The sequence below is a fragment of the Macrobrachium rosenbergii genome, chromosome 22 (genome assembly GCF_040412425.1).
Source record: "Macrobrachium rosenbergii isolate ZJJX-2024 chromosome 22, ASM4041242v1, whole genome shotgun sequence".
Taxonomy (NCBI): domain Eukaryota; kingdom Metazoa; phylum Arthropoda; class Malacostraca; order Decapoda; family Palaemonidae; genus Macrobrachium; species Macrobrachium rosenbergii.
The window spans coordinates 40,878,391-40,895,890 of NC_089762.1; the positions used below are offsets into that span (position 1 = coordinate 40,878,391).

At 38.1% G+C, this 17,500-nt stretch overlaps 2 protein-coding genes across 32 annotated transcripts in view; both read left to right on the top strand.

The window, feature by feature from the left end:
• Positions 1–7,881, top strand: part of LOC136850477 (WD repeat-containing protein 26-like) — a 15,972-nt gene extending 8,091 nt beyond the window's left edge. Inside the window, exon 2 of the mRNA XM_067124050.1 lies at positions 7,630–7,881. Coding sequence (XP_066980151.1) covers positions 7,630–7,881 — 252 coding nt within the window. The remainder of the gene's footprint in view (positions 1–7,629) is intronic.
• mub (poly(rC)-binding protein mub) overlaps positions 1–17,500 on the top strand; it is an 835,667-nt gene that overhangs the window by 251,072 nt on the left and 567,095 nt on the right. For 2 of the 31 annotated variants that reach the window (XM_067124756.1, XM_067124764.1), the window contains exon 1: positions 7,041–7,897. The exons of 22 other annotated variants lie outside the window; for them this stretch is intronic. The gene's annotated coding sequence lies outside the window, so the exon portion shown is untranslated. Of the gene's footprint in view, positions 1–7,040; positions 7,898–8,021; positions 8,193–17,500 lie in introns of those variants that run through there. 7 more of the 31 variants (XM_067124739.1, XM_067124748.1, XM_067124745.1 and 4 more) reach the window with 7 other exon arrangements.

Here is a 17,500-nt window from a genome sequence, read left to right on the forward strand (position 1 = left end):
GTAAAAAAACATTAAAACAATAAATAGTAACGATTCTCTGCATTCAAATAAATTAATTAAATGTAAGATACAACTATATGCAACTATATAAAATGCTAATGTATGTATGTATGTATGTATGTATGTATGTATGTATGTATGTATGTATGTATGTATGTATAGACTAGCAGTAGTAAACAAAACTATGAAAACAAAAAATTACACCGATTCTGCATATTTTGAAATTTAATTAACGTATGTATGTATGCACGTAGCTTTGTATGTAAATATGTAACTTGGTATGACTTTATTTGTGTGTCTGTTTACGTATGTAGCTTTGTATGTATGTATATGTACATAGCTTGTTGTGTATGTGTGTGTATATAGGCTACGTATGTATGTACATTGCTTTGTAGGGTATGTATTATGTAAGCATTTATGAAAGGACCTCCCTCTCGGGAGACACTTCCCCTTGTGTATGTATACATGTATATACAGTATGTACATTGCTTTGTATGTATGTATTATGTAAGCATTTATGAAAGGACGTATCTCTCAGTAGACACTTCCCTTTGGTGACACCATACAGCCTCCAAACATCCATACAATGTACGTCTCCCAAGGAAGACCCAAAGGGACGAGAAAGGCCTATCCTATCTCTCGTGATTACAGGCATCTCTCTCTCTTTTGTATACCTGGAGAGCTCTACTGACAAGCTTTCCCTTTGTGTTATGTCATCTTTTCTTTTTCATTGTCTATCTTAACCCCCGTCCCTACCTCCTTTTTTTTGTGGGGGGAGGGATATGATCTAGCTTAATTGCAGGGGTTATCAGCCTGGGCTGGTGAAAGGTAGGTAGGTATGTAAAGGGTTAGGTATATGGCTGATGGGAAGGTGATTCATATATGTTAACAGGAGAGAGAGAGAGAGAGAGAGAGAGAGAGAGAGAGAGAGAGAGAGAGAGAGAGAGAGAGAGAGAGAGAGAGAGGTAGGTGCGTAAATGGTTGATGAAAAGGTGTTTCATATATGTTGGAAGTGAGAGAGAGAGAGAGAGAGAGAGAGAGAGAGAGAGAGAGAGAGAGAGAGATATGTAAATGGTTGATGAAAAGGTGCTTCATATATGTTGGAAGTGAGAGAGAGAGAGAGAGAGAGAGAGAGAGAGAGAGAGAGAGAGAGAGAGTACTCTTTAATGACTGATACTATTGAAGAAGAAAGAGAGAGAGGTACTTTTTAATGACTGATAAAAAGGTGTTTCCAATCTGTTGAAGGAGAGAGAGAGAGAGAGAGAGAGAGAGAGAGAGAGAGAGAGAGAGAGAGAGAGAGAGAGAGAAAAGGCGTAAATAGAAAATTGCAAGGACACAAATTCCGCTCGAGTTGAAGGTGTACCTTCAAATAACGGTATTGACACTTAGCATCAGGGAGACTGCAGCGGAGTTCGCGATAAGATTGTGTGGGGGAAATGGTCTCTCTCAAGTATTGATGACTCTGGTAAATAGGCTTTCGTGGTTCGATCATCGACAACATTAGTTTTATGTTGATGGTGGAGGTGGTACTTCTCATACCTTTGTATTGCTAACCTTTGATCTAGCGTAATGTTAACATTGCTTTAATCTAGGTTTCACCTGGTGTCTCTACCTGTTGTTAATTATATTTTACTCATTTAAATCGTGGTATCTTGGTGGCAGTCGTTGTTTTTAACAACTAAAACAAATGTGAAATCTTGAAGTACTGCCCTCAGTATTTTTATTAAAAGGGAGCCGTGACGTCACCTAACAGACCTAAACCACTCAGTTGGTCAGATTGCTCTTGGTATCGTACGATTTCGTGCTCTGTACAAGGTTCCGTTTATTCATTTATTTACTTATTTATTTATGTGTTTAATTTATAATTTTTATATATATTTATTTATTAACACATATTTCAGAGAAGGATTACGCGCGAAAGACAAATTAACATGTGACATCCTGAGGTAAATTATCGAAATTAACTGCAATGAATTTGACATTTCCAGAAGTAAATGCTCAGAAATAACTCAACATCCACGAAAGTAAATACATGAAATTAACTTGAAGTTTCCAAAGGTAAGAAACAAATTAACCTGAAACTTTCAAAATAGTTATCACACAAATTGCAGTAGCTTTTTCCGGTCCAATTAATCATATATATATATATATATATATATATATATATATATATATATATATATATATATATATATATATATATATATATATATATATATATATATATGTATATATATATATATTTAGCAAGACTGAATTAAGACGATTCAAAGGTAAAAAAAAAGTACACAAAATTAACCTGAAAGTTTCAAACTAATTTTCGCAAAAATTTCAGTCGGTCACTTCTTTTCAAACAAATTTTTTTTTTTACATGAGATTTAATTTTAAAATAATTTTAACATGAAATAAGTTCGATGTTTTTTCCTCTCCAGCCAATCATATTTTTTTTAACATGAGATTTAACTGAAAAAATTTTTTTTATGATTTTTCCTTGTCGATAACGAATCCATGGAACTGCTTTCTGTAACTCCATCTTTCCCCTCATCCCCCTTCGTAAGGGGTAATGCCGTCAGTGCACCTCACGTGGTGCACTGTAGGCATTTTTCATTCATTTTAGTGTACCTCCGTTCATAATCTTTCTTCCATCCGACTTTGTACCATCTCTAAGTTATTTCATAGTGCAACTGCGAAGTTTTCGTCCCGTTACACCTTTCAAACTTTCTTACAGTCAATTTCCGTTTCAGCGCTGAATGGCCTTATAGGTCCCAGCGCTTGGGCTTTGGCCTAAATTCTATATTCTATTCTATTCTCTCCGTCCTCCCCCAGAAGAGAAGAGGAATAAATGAGACTAGTTTTCAATATTCTCGTCATGCGTCTCACGAACGTCCATGACCACTTATCTCATTTTCTCTCTTGGTCGCGCAAAGGGTTTAATATTTATTATCCTTCAAGAAGTTACTGTAACTATTTTTGTCTTTTAAAAATGGCATTTAGATTCTTGATAGTTAGGGTGCGTTACCGTAGATGAGAAAAAATGCGTATTTATATTTACAGTATAAAGTCAGATTTGCATTTATTGTTATTTGACTTCAGACTCTCTCTCTCTCTCTCTCACACACACACACACACACACACACACACACACACACACACACACACACACACACACACACACACGGATTAGGGTTCAGAAATCTCTGCCGAGCATTATGATGACCCCGAGGCGAGCAGGTCATAGGTCATAACTAAAATTTAGATAGGGCGTCTGGCGGCAAGACTTCTAGTTGACGCATTTCGAAGTCTCTCTCTCTCTCTCTCTCTCTCTCTCTCTCTCTCTCTCTCTCTCTCTCTCTCTCGGTGTTCAAATTAAAGGTGTCTGAACGTAAAGGCTTAGTTAGGCAGCCCTACCTGTTGCGAACATTGAATGCTGACAATCTATCTTTTGGAATTGCTTTTGCGTTTAACAGTTAAATAATTGGTAATGAATATAATGAGTAATATTTGCAGGGATTTTTTTTTATTATACATGATTAAAGTCTGTATAAATTTGGCCATATGTTGGTCATCAATGTAGGAAGAAAAGTAAATAAATAAATAATTGTATTGAAATTAGCCGTTTGTTTGTCATTACACTAGGCAAAAAAGTAAATAAATTAATTAATTAAAGAATAAATAAATAAATAAATAAATGGAGTTGCTGGTCTTTGCCTTGTGAGAATTATAGGATATTTCCTCAGAAAGATGTATTAATAAAATAGTAGAAAATGAGCAACTAGCGGAACCCTACGAGATTAACTGGTAAAAAAGTCTATGGAAATCACTTGTCACTTTTCACTTAAAATTACAAGTAGTTACGACTGTTAAGCACTGCCACTTTTCACTTAAAACTAGAAGTATAGTAGTTATCATCATTAATTTTTATTATACAGTTTCAGTAATTTTTCTGGACAGAACCCCATCTTACCTGTATTCTCTTGTCTCTGAAACATCTTACAGTTTTGTAATACAGATGGTCAGAAGCTGTAACTTTCATAGTGGACAGGTAGACAGGATTACAGAGAGAGAGAGAGAGAGAGAGAGAGAGAGAGAGAGAGAGAGAGATTAGAATGAGGTTTTGTCGCGTGATGCGATGAGATGATAATTTTATGGGAGCGTTGATTCGTGCTTTAGGGAGAGAGAGAGAGAGAGAGAGAGAGAGAGAGAGAGAGAGAGAGAGAGAGAGAGAGAGAGAGAGAGACTAATTATGGCTTTGAAGAGTAGTGAAGAATAGGGTGTCTTTATGATACTCCATTCTTCAGAATGGAAACTTGTATGTGTCAAGAACGTAGAAAGTTTTGAAGGCTTGTGTGATGAGATTCCGATCCCCCATACCTCTGTTGCTTTGGATTACCAAGAGGTCGTGTGTGTCACTCTCCAGCTGATCTGGAGACTAATTATATATAATATATATATATATATATATATATATATATATATATATATATATATATATATATATATATATATATATATATGTATATATATATATATATGTGTGTGTGTGTGTATGTATGTATGTATGCAATACGTATATGTATATATATGTACATGTATGTATTATATATGTATATATATCTATATATATGTCTATATACATATATATACACACACACACACACACATATATATATATATATATATATATATATATATATATATATATATATATATATATATATATATATATATATATATATATATTTATATATAATCAATGTCTAGATATAATCAATGTCTAGACAACTGAGACATTATATATTATAATTATCTTATATATACACTATATAATGTGTGTTTATCTAGCATTTAAAACCATTATGAGATTAACCCTTTCGACAGTTCGCCCCTCGACACTTTCTAACTCAGTTCGCTTTCGCTTTCTCTCTCTCACTTTCCCCGACGAAAGGAAAAATCACACGAGATCGACCCGTAACCCCGTAACCCCTGGAATTGGCGAGCGAGTTCTCAAACGCCAACCCTGGAGTAATGGAACTTTTTCATTTTTACTTAGTGGAACTTTTTACCTTAGAACTTTCATTTGAAAATAAAAATAAATGAAACTTGTTATAATAAAATTCAAGAGTTGATGGAAGGTTGCATGTTGACTGGGCGTTTGAATTTGGTGAAGTTTGTAGTTTTTTTTTTTTTTTTCTTGAACACAGATTTTTCTCTTTCACGAAGTTTTTTTTTTTTCCTTGGAACTCGATATTTTTATGGGTTCAAATTTGTACTTCTCCCCCTCCCTTTCCACGCCCCTCCCCAACAAGTCATTAGTCCCTTCTTTCATTGCTTTTTCTTATCTTTCGAAGTTTCCTTCTTATTTTTTTTCTTTCGAAAAGTTGAATTTTTCTTAGGCTTTTGTGCATTTTAATTTATTATTATTATTATTATTATTATTATTATTATTATTATTATTATTATTTTATTATTTCTTTCATTCGAAAAGTCGAGAGTAATTGCTAAAGACTTTCTTAGGATGTGATTTTTAAATTATTATTATTTTAATTTATTATTATTATTATTATTATTATTATTATTATTATTATTATTATTAAAAGTTTTCTTAGGATGTGATTGGTTATTTTAATTTATTATTATTATTATTATTATTATTATTATTATTATTATTATTATTATTATTATTATTATTATTATTATTATTATTATTATTTCTTTCATTCGAAAAGTCGAGAGTAATTGCTAAAGACTTTCTTGGGATGTGATTGGTTATATTTTAATTTATTATTATTATTATTATTATTATTATTATTATTATTATTATTATTATTATTATTATTTCTTTCATTCGAAAAGTCGAGAGTAAATGCTAAAGCCTTTCTTAGGACGTAATTGGTTAGAATTTTATTTCAAGGTCATGTACTCCCTCGACCAGTACTATGATAGTTTAAGAATTTCAGTTCCTTAGTTTGGTTAAATTGTTTTTGGTAGATCAGTAGGAGGAAACGAGTGGTTTTGTTTCTTTAAGTTTGTTCACAAGAAGCCTGTTTATAATTATTTTTTTTTGGGTGTGGGGGGACTTGTGAACTTGAAAGGTGTACTGTTCAGGTAACAGTCCGGACTTCGGATGGTTTGTAATCAGTGTGATTTAACAAAGATTGACTTATATATGAGTACACAGGTAGGTGAAGGTTCGTTTTGGCTCTCTCTCTCTCTCTCTCTCTCTCTCTCTCTCTCTCTCTCTCTCTCTCTCTCTCTCTCTCTCTCTCTCTCTCTCTCTCTCCATCAAGGGTTTTTAATGTAACCTAACATTAAATAACATTTACGGGTACTTTCGAATGTATTCAAATGAATTTTAACAATTTGTATTACTTTGTATGCAGCACGCATAAACATTGTATAGAATATATATATATATATATATATATATATATATATATATATATATATATATATATATAAACTCATTATATTATATATATATATGCTTTTTAGTACTGCCCGCGCATGCGCAGTGCTTTCACCTTCTCTTTCATTCATCAACTCGTGCGAAGCTACAACACTCGAACCGATTCGCCTCGTCTCCTCTCCTCTCCTCTCTCCTTCTGCGTTTGCGCGCTGCATGCAGTCCTCCGCTCCTAAGGGAGTATTTCCCCTTTCTCATTTCGAAAACCTGTATTTTGATTGGGAGTCGGTTATAATATGCAAAATTTGACGGCCTGGATGTAAATGGATGCGTCATCTACGTCAGCGTCTAACGTTTTACATTAGATGTGACGGTTGAGACTAAAGTTGCCGGTAGCACCACCTACTTGAGCTTGCTAATAGACCTATAGTCATTTGCCTCCTTTTTCCTCCTTCGTGCATGGGAGTTCCTGTCCTCTTCTCTCTCTCTCTCTCTCTCTTTCTCTCTCTCTCTCATTCCCCTTTTCTTCCCCTCTCCCCTCCCCTTCCCCTCAAAAGAGGGGCTGTATCCCCACCACCAACTCCACCAACACCGCTGGGTGCTCTCTCTCGGCGCGGCTCGGCTCGGCTGCCACATCGCTAGCCATCACATTCGCACGCGTGCTCCACAACGTTTGGTTGCCGGTAACTACCCGACCCGTTGTTGTTGTTGTTGTTGTCGTCTGTCGTCGTCGTCGTCTGTCGTCGTCTGTCGTCTGCCTCCCATCACGACAACAACGTTTCCCTCCCCTCGAAAAAAAAAAGGAAGAAAAGAAGCTGGAGGCGTTTGGTTGTTGCCCTGTTCCTCCGAAAAGCCGTTAAAGAGCTGCTCTCCTCACTCACTTACTTAGGTCTAATCACTGACAGACGAAGAAGAAGAAGAAGAAGAAGAAGAACAATAATAACGGTTCTCTTGTGTGAGAGAGATAGAGAGAGAAAGAGGAGATAAAAACCTAAAAGAAAGGACAAGAGAAAGTTGCTGCTCGCTCGCTTTTCCTCTCTCTTCCTCCCCCTTCTGCTGCTGCGCCTCCTCCCTCCTTCTCCCTACGTCTCCCTACCTTCCTTCTCCCTACCTCCCTCCCTTCCCCCCTGCGACGACGGACGAAAGTGTTGTTGTGTTGAGGTATCCCTTGGTACGGTGACGTGTGGCGGCGTGTTGTTGTTGTTGCCTTGTGCATCCTTCCCAAGTGTTTAATATCTCTGGAAGTGCGACCACCACCACTCTCAGACTCCTCCGCCTCCTCCTTCCTCCTCCTCCACCTCCACCTCCACCTCCGCCGCCGCGTCCGCCTCCTCCACCTCCAGGCAGCAGCACCACCAGCACCAGCAGCAGCAGCAGCATCAGAATCATCATCAGCAGTAGCAGCATCAGGAGCATCAGGAGGAGAAACACCGTCGTCGTCAGCATCCACACCAGCAGGAGAAGAAGAAGAAGAATAAGGAGAAGAAGAAGAAGGTAAGACTTGAGAGAGATAGAGATAGAGAGAGTGAGAGAGAGAGAGAGAGAGTGAGGGAGAGAAAGCGGTTGCTGGAGCCCTTTGGTCATTACAGTGTTCGTAGGGCGAATAGGAATACATATAACCCAGTGTGTTTGGAGGGAGAGCAGCAGATTGATTTTGAGTCTCTGTGGAGAACCTTTCCTGTTTTACTCTCCTCCTTCACCTCAGCCATCAACCTCAACCTCCTCCTCCTGCTCCTCTCCACGACGGCGTCCATCTTTGTTACAACAACAACAACAATAACAACATCAGGTCAGGCACAGAGAAGTCTTCGCATGATTTACAGTGAGAAAACTTTGGTCATGGGAATGCTCTTATGAGCACAGCCTCTTCTTGGCGTATTTACATTTACTTTCCCCCTCCCTACCTCTCCCATCCCATGACCCTACTTGCCATCGAGTGGGTGTTGCTGGGAGAGGTGGAAGGGTAGGGGGAGGGGGAAAGAGCAATGGCTGCCTCCATATCTTTGCTGGAAGGGGTGGACAGGTGTAAAAGCTCTCAGCCCAGAAGTGTTGGTTACAATAAAAGCGATAACGATTAAGATGCAGGTGTAGTTTTATCTCCTTAGATGATGTTGTGATGCTGCTGTTGATGCTGTGATGCTGTTTTTAGTGAGGAGAGATGCAGAGAGGCTGCTGCTGCAGCAGCAGCAGCAGTAGCAACAACATCCAAGAGCAGCATCAGTTATTGAACCGCACCACTGAATATGCAAGGGGGTTAAGAGAAAGAGAGAACGAGGTGCAGAATTACTTACTTTTTCCTTTATTACTGTGATGGCTACCTGGCTGTTGTAATTGTTTTTATTTTCTTTTCTTTTTTGTTCTTCTCTGACGAAGGATCCAACACAGAGGATGTTTTCTTTCTTCGAGAACTAGAAACTTGCCAATTCGTAAATAAAATAGATAAATAGAGACTTTTTACTGTAATATAGAATCTGAAGCCAAATTTCTGTGCCGACTTGTGCAGTGGAATTGAAACAGGTAAAGGTCTTATGTTCCCCATTGTTTATTTACAACGACGAGGTCCTTCCGTCGACGTTTTGGGGAACTGAGGAACCCACCACATTGTTTGCTCGAGTGGCGTGGCAGCAGCGGAGGCCATGCCCATCAATTCTTGACCAGGTCGGGCCCAGGTTACTTGATACCCAGGTTATGAAGAAGAAGGACTGTTTTGGTATCAGCGATAGTCCTAATTCATGTCTGTAGTTGCTTCACCATCAAGGCGGAGTGGCGTTGTTGGGATGGTGATGCTGGCTCTGCCAGAGATGGAGGATCTGCTGCTCTAGAGAGAGAGAGAGAGAGAGAGAGAGAGAGAGAGAGAGAGAGAGCGAGCTTCTGGGGTGGCAGGAGAGCTAGTACCGGGCTTGCCACTATTGATCGGTCAGGCGAGGGAGCTACGCCGCGCTACGCACTCTCAACCCTCTCTCTCTCTCTCTCTCTCTCTCTCTCTCTCTCTCTCTCTCTCTCTCATATGCCCCCTCCTCCCACGTTTTCTCTCTTTCTGTTATTGCTACGTTTCTTGCTGTTAATGATTCATGCCGTAGGTAGATTTATAACTCTTTTCTCTCTGTCTGTCTGTCAGTGTATCCCGTTTACCTGATGTTGAGCATCTGATGGTTGATGTTGAGTCTTCGTTCTATCATCCCATGGCTATGCCTTTGTCCATTTTCCTCATTCCCATGTTTTGATTTTTTTCTGACCCATATTACCCCATTTATCCATTATTCTGAAATGTATACCTAGCTTACATCAAGGCGGACTGGAGAAATAACGCTCGCAAGCATTTCCATGGCTACGCTTCACGCGTAAGGCAGCCAACACCAACACACGCAAACCTACGCATGTAGCCTATGCGTAACTATTAAAGAGGTATCACATGGGTAATTTTTTTTTCATGAGAATTTTAGACCTAGGCGTTTACAAATACTTTATTTAATGGCTTTTCTCTCTTGTATTTTGACTCAGTACGGTAATATTATCCTCTCTCTCTCTCTCTCTCTCTCTCTCTCTCTCTCTCTCTCTCTCTCTCTCTCTCTCTCTCATTTTGTTCCCCCGCATATTTTTTTCTTTACAAAACTTCCATCTCTTTTCAGTCCTTCGACTACCACCTTCGTAAGTCTCTGACACCACCCCCTTACCTATATCCCCCTCACCCCTCACCCTCTTCCCCTCCTCCTCCTCCTCCCCCTTTCCCCCTTCCCCCTTCCCCTCCCCTCCCCTCCCCTCCCCTCCCCTCCCCCTCCTGCTTTTCTCTCACAGCATCTCCTCATCCCGGTAAGTTTCATAATTATCCTCTCAGGAAGGGCGTTTGGAGTCCCCTGGAGAGAGAGAGAGAGAGAGAGAGAGAGAGAGAGAGAGAGAGAGAGAGAGAGAGAGAGTCTCCTTGTATTTAGAAAGACACGAGGGAGAGAGAGTGAGAGAGAGTTAAGTTGGAGGGGAGAGGGAGAGGGAGAGGAAGGGAGAGGGAGAGAGAAGCAAGTCATAATGGTCTGCATAATTCAGGGCATTTACAGCGATCTTGCGCAAGCGACTTGAGTGATGATTATGATGATGATTATGATGATGATGATGATGATGATGATGATGTTGTCGGTGATCAGGGGATCGGGTCGGGCAGCCTTTCATTGTTGCTGTTTCTGCTGTTGCTCTTGCTGTTCTTGTTGCTGTTTCTCTTGCTGTTTGCGTCTATGTCCCGCAGACGTATTTCACAGATTGATGCCAAACGAGCCATAGACTATAGCATATCCTCTCTCTCTCTCTCTCTCTCTCTCTCTCTCTCTTCTTCTTCTTCTTCTTCTTCTTCTTCTTCTTCTTCTTCTTCTTCTTCTTCCCGCACACGTACAATATTTCACAGCATGATGCCAAACGAACCATAGACTATAGTGTATCTCTCTCTCTCTCTCTCTCTCTCTCTCTCTCTCTCTCTCTCTCTCTCTCTCTCTTCTTCTTCTTGTTCTTCTTCTTCTTAATCTTCTTCCGTTGCATAGAATCTCGCGTAGATGATGCTTGCCACAACCGCTGATGTTATTACCAGTATCAGGTTTAGTACGGGTAAGCATTCTTCCCTCTTTAAAGCTGTAGTGTGGTTTGTGTGATTTCTTCTTTTCCTTCTTCTCCGTACCTGATCTCTCTCTCTCTCTCTCTCTCTCTCTCTCTCTCTCTCTCTCTCTCTCTCTCTCTCTTCTCAGCAGTTAAGATTCAAAGCTTATTATCTTTTGCGTAGGCGCTAGGTCTATTTGGTTAACAGCTTCGCGATTGCTGTATTTAAAGGTAGGCTTATATGCAAATTATTGTTCGGGTCTCTCTCTCTCTCTCTCTCTCTCTCTCTCTCTCTCTCTCTCTCTCTCTCTCTCTCTCTGGGGTGAGATTTGAAGCTTATTTTCTCTTGCGCTAGACGATAGGTCTACTTGATTAACCCGATGTGATTGCTGTATTTAAAGGTAGGCTTATATGCAAATTATTGTTGGGTTCACACCACACTCTTGCCTTTAATCTCTCTCTCTCTCTCTCAGCAGTTGTGATTTGAAGCTTATTATCTTTTGCGTAGGCGCTAGGTCTGTTTGACTAATCCGATGTGATTGCAGTATTTAAAGGTAGACATATATGTTACAGTAAATATGTGAAATCAGGGAATTCACGAAATCCATAGGGAATTTGGGAAATGAGCAACTCGCTTAGGAACATTTGATCCCCGAGGGCTAGTACTAATTACGGCGAAACAGTGATTCATCTACACTGTTTCGCCGTGTTTGATACTAATCCCTGGGGGGATCAAATGTCCCTAAGTGTATTTGACCCTTCCAGGGGCTAGTACTAAACACGGCGAAACACATTTTACCCCCCAGGGCCTAGTACTAAACAAGGCGAAGCACATTTGAATCCCCCAGGGGCTAGTACTAAACAAGGCGAAACACATTTGACCCCCCCGCTAGAACTAAACACGGCCAGACAGTGTAGATGAATCACCGTTTCGCCCTGTTTAGTACTAGCCCTCGGGGATCAAGTGTTACTAAGCGAATTGGTCATTTCACCAATTCCCTAGCGATTTCGTGAAATCCCTGCTCTCGCATATTTACTGTAATATAAATTATTGTTGGGATCACACCACACTCTTTCTCTCTCTCTCTCTCTCTCTCTCTCTCTCTCTCTCTCTCTCTCTCTCTCTCTCTCTCTGTCCTTGAAAGGATACCATTTTTTTATGCAGGAAATATTTGTTATTTTTTATCATTATATTTTGGCATCTTGCCTTTAGTGCATATTGTTCATTTCTCTCTCTGGTTATTATTATTATTATTATTATTATTATTATTATTATTATTATTATTATTATTATTATTACTTTAAAAATCCAAATAATCCCAAGGTCAAGTGCGACACTTCATATATGATATTAATATGCGAAGCTGGCTTCCAAAGAACAGCGTTTCCAGGATTAGAAAAATGCCGTTGGAGAGTCGAGAAGTATAATAGATTGCTGATAAGAAAGTATAAAAATATAAACTCAAGTTTTACGCCAACACTGAAAATACGGCTAAAACTGCTATTGGGCGGTGGTAGGGGAGGGGGGCGGATTTGCCCGTGCGTATAAGCAAGTACCCTTGTCGGCAAAAGTTATTGCTGGGGAATTTGGTCGTGCGTATACGCAAGTACCCTTGCCGGTTGTGTGTGTTGGGGAATGGGGAGGAGGGGTGGGACCTGTCCGTGCGTATACGCAAGTACCCTGACAGTTGTGTGTGTGTGTGTGTGTGTGTGGTGGGGGAGGGGCGACTGTATGTTCGTTTACGCAGTATCCTTGGTATAAATTTTTTTGTAGCGAATTGTTTGGGGGGAATTTGTCCGTGCATATACGCTTGTCCCTTGCCGTTTGTTTGTGTTGTGGGGAATGGGGTTGGCTGTGCGTATAAGCACTATCCTTGCCATTTTTATCTTTTTGGTGGGGAGCTCAATTTTCGTCCCAGAACCCTTAACCAGTAAAAGTACTTTTTTTCACATTTCGCTTCGTAAAGCTTTAAAAATCCAGCTTTTGATCCGAAGTCTTTTTTTTATACCACTTGTCGACACAAACTATCATCAACCAATCCACAGACCTTTTCAAAAAAAATTTCCCCAGAAATCTGTAAACTTTTTTTTGTATTGGAGTTGGCAGCATGCTGCTGCTGCTGCTGCTGCTCTCTCTCTCTCTCTCTCTCTCTCTCTCTCTCTCTCTCTCTCTCTCTCTCTCTCTCTCTCTACTTCACTTATTCAAAAGTCAAAATTCTTGGAAATCGGGTTTCCTCTCTGAAGTAAAATTAATTTTAGTTAGAAATGTTAGTTTCTTTGTCATTGTAGTCCGGTATAGCTATGTGAAAGTATATAAATAGGTATGTATGTATATATACTTTATATATATATATATATATATATATATATATATATATATATATATATATATATATATATATATATATATATATATATATATATATAGTGTGTGTAAATATATATGTAATTGTGTATACGCATGGTAACATGCATCCCTAAATATCGGGCCCTTGTACCTGTATGAAGTACGTGTTTGCAAAATACGTGAGTGTGTGTTCTTTAATTAAAAGAATATTAAGTAGAAGGGCAAGAACAACCGATCTGCCAAGTCCTCCCAAGAAACAAAACTAGCTTTTGTTACGTTAAATTCGAAATTTTTTTTTTTTTGCAATGCCTTTCCAACTAACTGTCCTGTCTCTCACTGGGGATCAGTGATGTACCCAGTCCATTCTGAGAAACGGCTTTGAGTTCAGAAGTCCTCGTCGTCGCTAAGTGTTGCGTATATCCACACGTGAATGTTTTATTGCAGATGACTCACCTTCCTTTCCATTTAAAGTTATAGTATCCGGAGGTGTGTGTGTGTGTGTGTGTTTGTGTGTGTGTGATGACCCCAGCTCAAGTGGAGTTAAAGATTCTTGTTTTCTGAATCTTCTAAAGCCTTTTGTCATTGGTTTCAGTTACTCCCTTGTGGAGTTTGTCACTCCTCCACTCGCTCTTGATGCGCTCAGGTCTCATTGTCACCCGTTGCTTCTCTCACCAGTTCGCTGTACTATATAAAGTCTGGTGCAACTTTCAGGAATGATTTGCGATTTTACTTTTTTTTTTTTTTGTTCCGTGTTGGGATCGGTTTGTGTCTATGAGCTTGTATTAATAAAGTCAGGATTTATAAGATATTTAGCATTATGGGCAGGCTTGTATTTTTCTTATATAAATATATATATATATATATATATATATATATATATATATATATATATATATATATATATATATATATATATATATATATATATATATAAAATTGTTTATATAATTGTTTCCTGTTGTTTTTCAATAAAAGGCGTATTGTATTGCCCAATATTTTCTTATACTTGGAGGCTGGTAATTCATTTTAACCGTAAAGTTCGCTGCGGAGTAGTTTATGATTGGCTGATGAAAACGAATGACGTTTTGGTGGATTGGCTCTCTCTCTCTCTCTCTCTCTCTCTCTCTCTCTCTCTCTCTCTCTCTCTCTCTCTCTCACACAAAGTCTTCCGTGTTGAGAGAGAGGGAAAAGTGGTGACGAATGGTGGGGTTTAACCACGAAGGAAACGGTACAAAGGCCACTTTAAGGAACAACGCTTGTTAAGATTCAGGGAAACAGATGCATGAAGGAAATTCCAAAGCCTGGCAAAAGAAACTGACTTTATTTATCTTTTTCCAGAAAAAACATATTTTTCACTGTTTTGTGTGATATATATACTAATTATATATATATATATATATATATATATATATATATATATATATATATATATATATATACACATATACATACATACATATATACACATACACGTACACATACATACATACACCCCAGTATAATATTATCTCCATATTTCTAATTTCTGTATTTCATTTTTATCTGTACATAGTATATGGTTTTTCCATTTGATTCCGCTGCATCATGTTTATTTACACTTTATTTACACCTAATTTACACCTAAGACTTGCGTATTTGGCACCTTGGTTTTATACAGGTATGATGTTACACTACGTAATTACCTCCTCCTGATTAATTACTGTTCGGATATGCATTCGCTCCCACTAATTACGGAGCAGAATTGCCTTCTTCTGCTAATTACCCCTCGTTGGGTTTCATGAAGCGAGTGGCGCAGCCTTCATTGCAGGAGTTGAGTTTATATGTTTATGTGGATGTCAGGTTTTGGTACGAGGAGGAGGACTTTTTTTTTTTTTTCGACAGGTAGATCGAGTGCTCTAGTAGGTACCTTATAGATTATCACCTGGTCTGCGCTAATTAGCCGACATTTATAAGGAATGAGGACGCATGCGTGAAGAATTTCATTATATTTTACAATAAAAACGGAAGCTGTTAATGAGAATTTTATTAAAATCTTTAATGGTTATTTTTTTTTGGGGGGGGGGTATTCCTAAATACCTCTCTTCAAATTTGAGACTAAAAACGGAAGCTGTCAGTGAGAATTTTGGTGAATTCTTAATTTTTTTTTTTTTTTGAGGATTATGCGTAAAAACCTCTTCATATTTTGCAATAAAAACATCAGCTGTTAATGAGAATTTTAGTAAATTCTTTAATGTTTTTTTTTGAGGAGCATGCGTAAAAACCTCTGTATATTTTATAGTAAAAACGAAAGCTATTTATGAAATTTTATTAAATTCTTAAGTGCTTTTTTATTTTGTGCTGAGGCTGTTTACTCTTTCTTATGAACATCGCAACTTGCGTTGTATGTTAACTGACGGCGGTGGAGTTACGTTGTGTCTGTTTACTAGTGAATGTTTGGTGGAAAAACAACGTTCTTTAGTTATAGCTGTTTGTTAATTACTGCCGGTAATTCATGTTCTTTGGGATCACTTGTTATTTGAGTTTTAAATGTAACAGAGGTATTCTGCATGTGTTAAAGACCATTTTTTTTTATATTCGAGTAGTCTGAGATTTTGAAGAAAGGCGTTTCGTGTCATTCCATTTCAGGTTTTGTCGACGCACGCAGTTGAGTTATCTTGCAGTTCCTCTTGATGGAATCATCAAAAGGACTTCATTTTTCTTGATTTCGTCGACGCAAATCATCAAAAAGTCTTGCTTAAGTAAGCATTACAGTATATGAAATTATAGAATCTTATTCAATGTGAACCAGAGGGGATATCATTTTTGTCCGATTTGCGTATGAAAACTAATTACTGGTTTTAGTTTTCTGTAAAAGAAAACTATTGTGCCGGCTTTGTCTGTCCGTCCGCACTTTTGCTGTCCACCCTCAGATCTTGAAAACTACTGAGGCTAGAGGGCTGAAAATTGGTATGTTGATCATCCACCATCCAATCATCAAACATATCAAATTGCAGCCCTCTAGTCCCTGTAGTTTTTATTTCATTTAAGGCTAAAGTTAGCCATAATCGTGCATCTGGCAACGATATAGGCTAAGGCCACCACCGGGCCGTGGTTGAAGTTTCATGGTCCGCGGCTCATACAGCGTTATACCGAGACCACATAAAGATAGCTCTATTTTCGGTGGCCTTGATTATACGCTGTAGAGGCTGTTCAGAAAACTCGATTGCGCCGAAAAACTTCGGCGCATTTTTTACTCATTTGTAATAAAAAGTAGTGTAAAAAGTCATTAGGTGATCTGCTCCAAATGATAAAAGAGCCCTATATTTTTTTTTAAGAGATATTTTTAAAAACAGGGCACACACAGGTATTTGCAACTGCGCCTATAGAGGTTGGCAGTTATGAAGGTATGTGGGTGACATTACCTGAAGGTTGGTTTTTATTTGTAATAATGAATTTTAGGTTTTTCGCTATTTAATTCTTTTGCGTTTTCATATGTAATGTGTATGTTTATATATATGTATATATAAACACATATGTGCATATATATAAATATATATATATATATATATATATATATATATATATATATATATATATATATATATATATATATATATATATATATATATATATATATATATATATATATATATATATATACACACACACACACACACATTGAGAGAGAGAGAGAGAGAGAGAGAGAGAGAGAGAGAGAGAGAGAGAGAGAGAGAGAGAGAAAGGTGTATAAAAAAATTAAAACCTGGCAAACTCACACCGTAGATACAGTTGCCAGATATCTTGATAATTTTACAAACTTTTTATAGTTTCGTTTTGTTTAGATTTTCATTCTTTCCTCCGAATTGCTAAATAAAGTTATAACTATATATCATTTATGAATAGGTCGGTGTTTCGTAATTAATATTTTATTCATGTCATTTTTCCACATGAAGTTTCCTCACGATTAAATTACGCAACGACTGAGGAGAATTCCGTTAATGTAATTTTCAGAAGTTACCCATTAGTTAAACAAGGCAAAATAATCCACAGTCAGTCGCAAGCTTGCCTTTCTCAGGCAAGTTGTCAAGCAACAAGCAACGCAGTGTGCCATTATTCTCTCTCTCTCTCTCTCTCTCTCTCTCTCTCTCTCTCTCTCTCTCTCTCTCTCTCTCTCTCTCTCACCGTTAGCAACAACG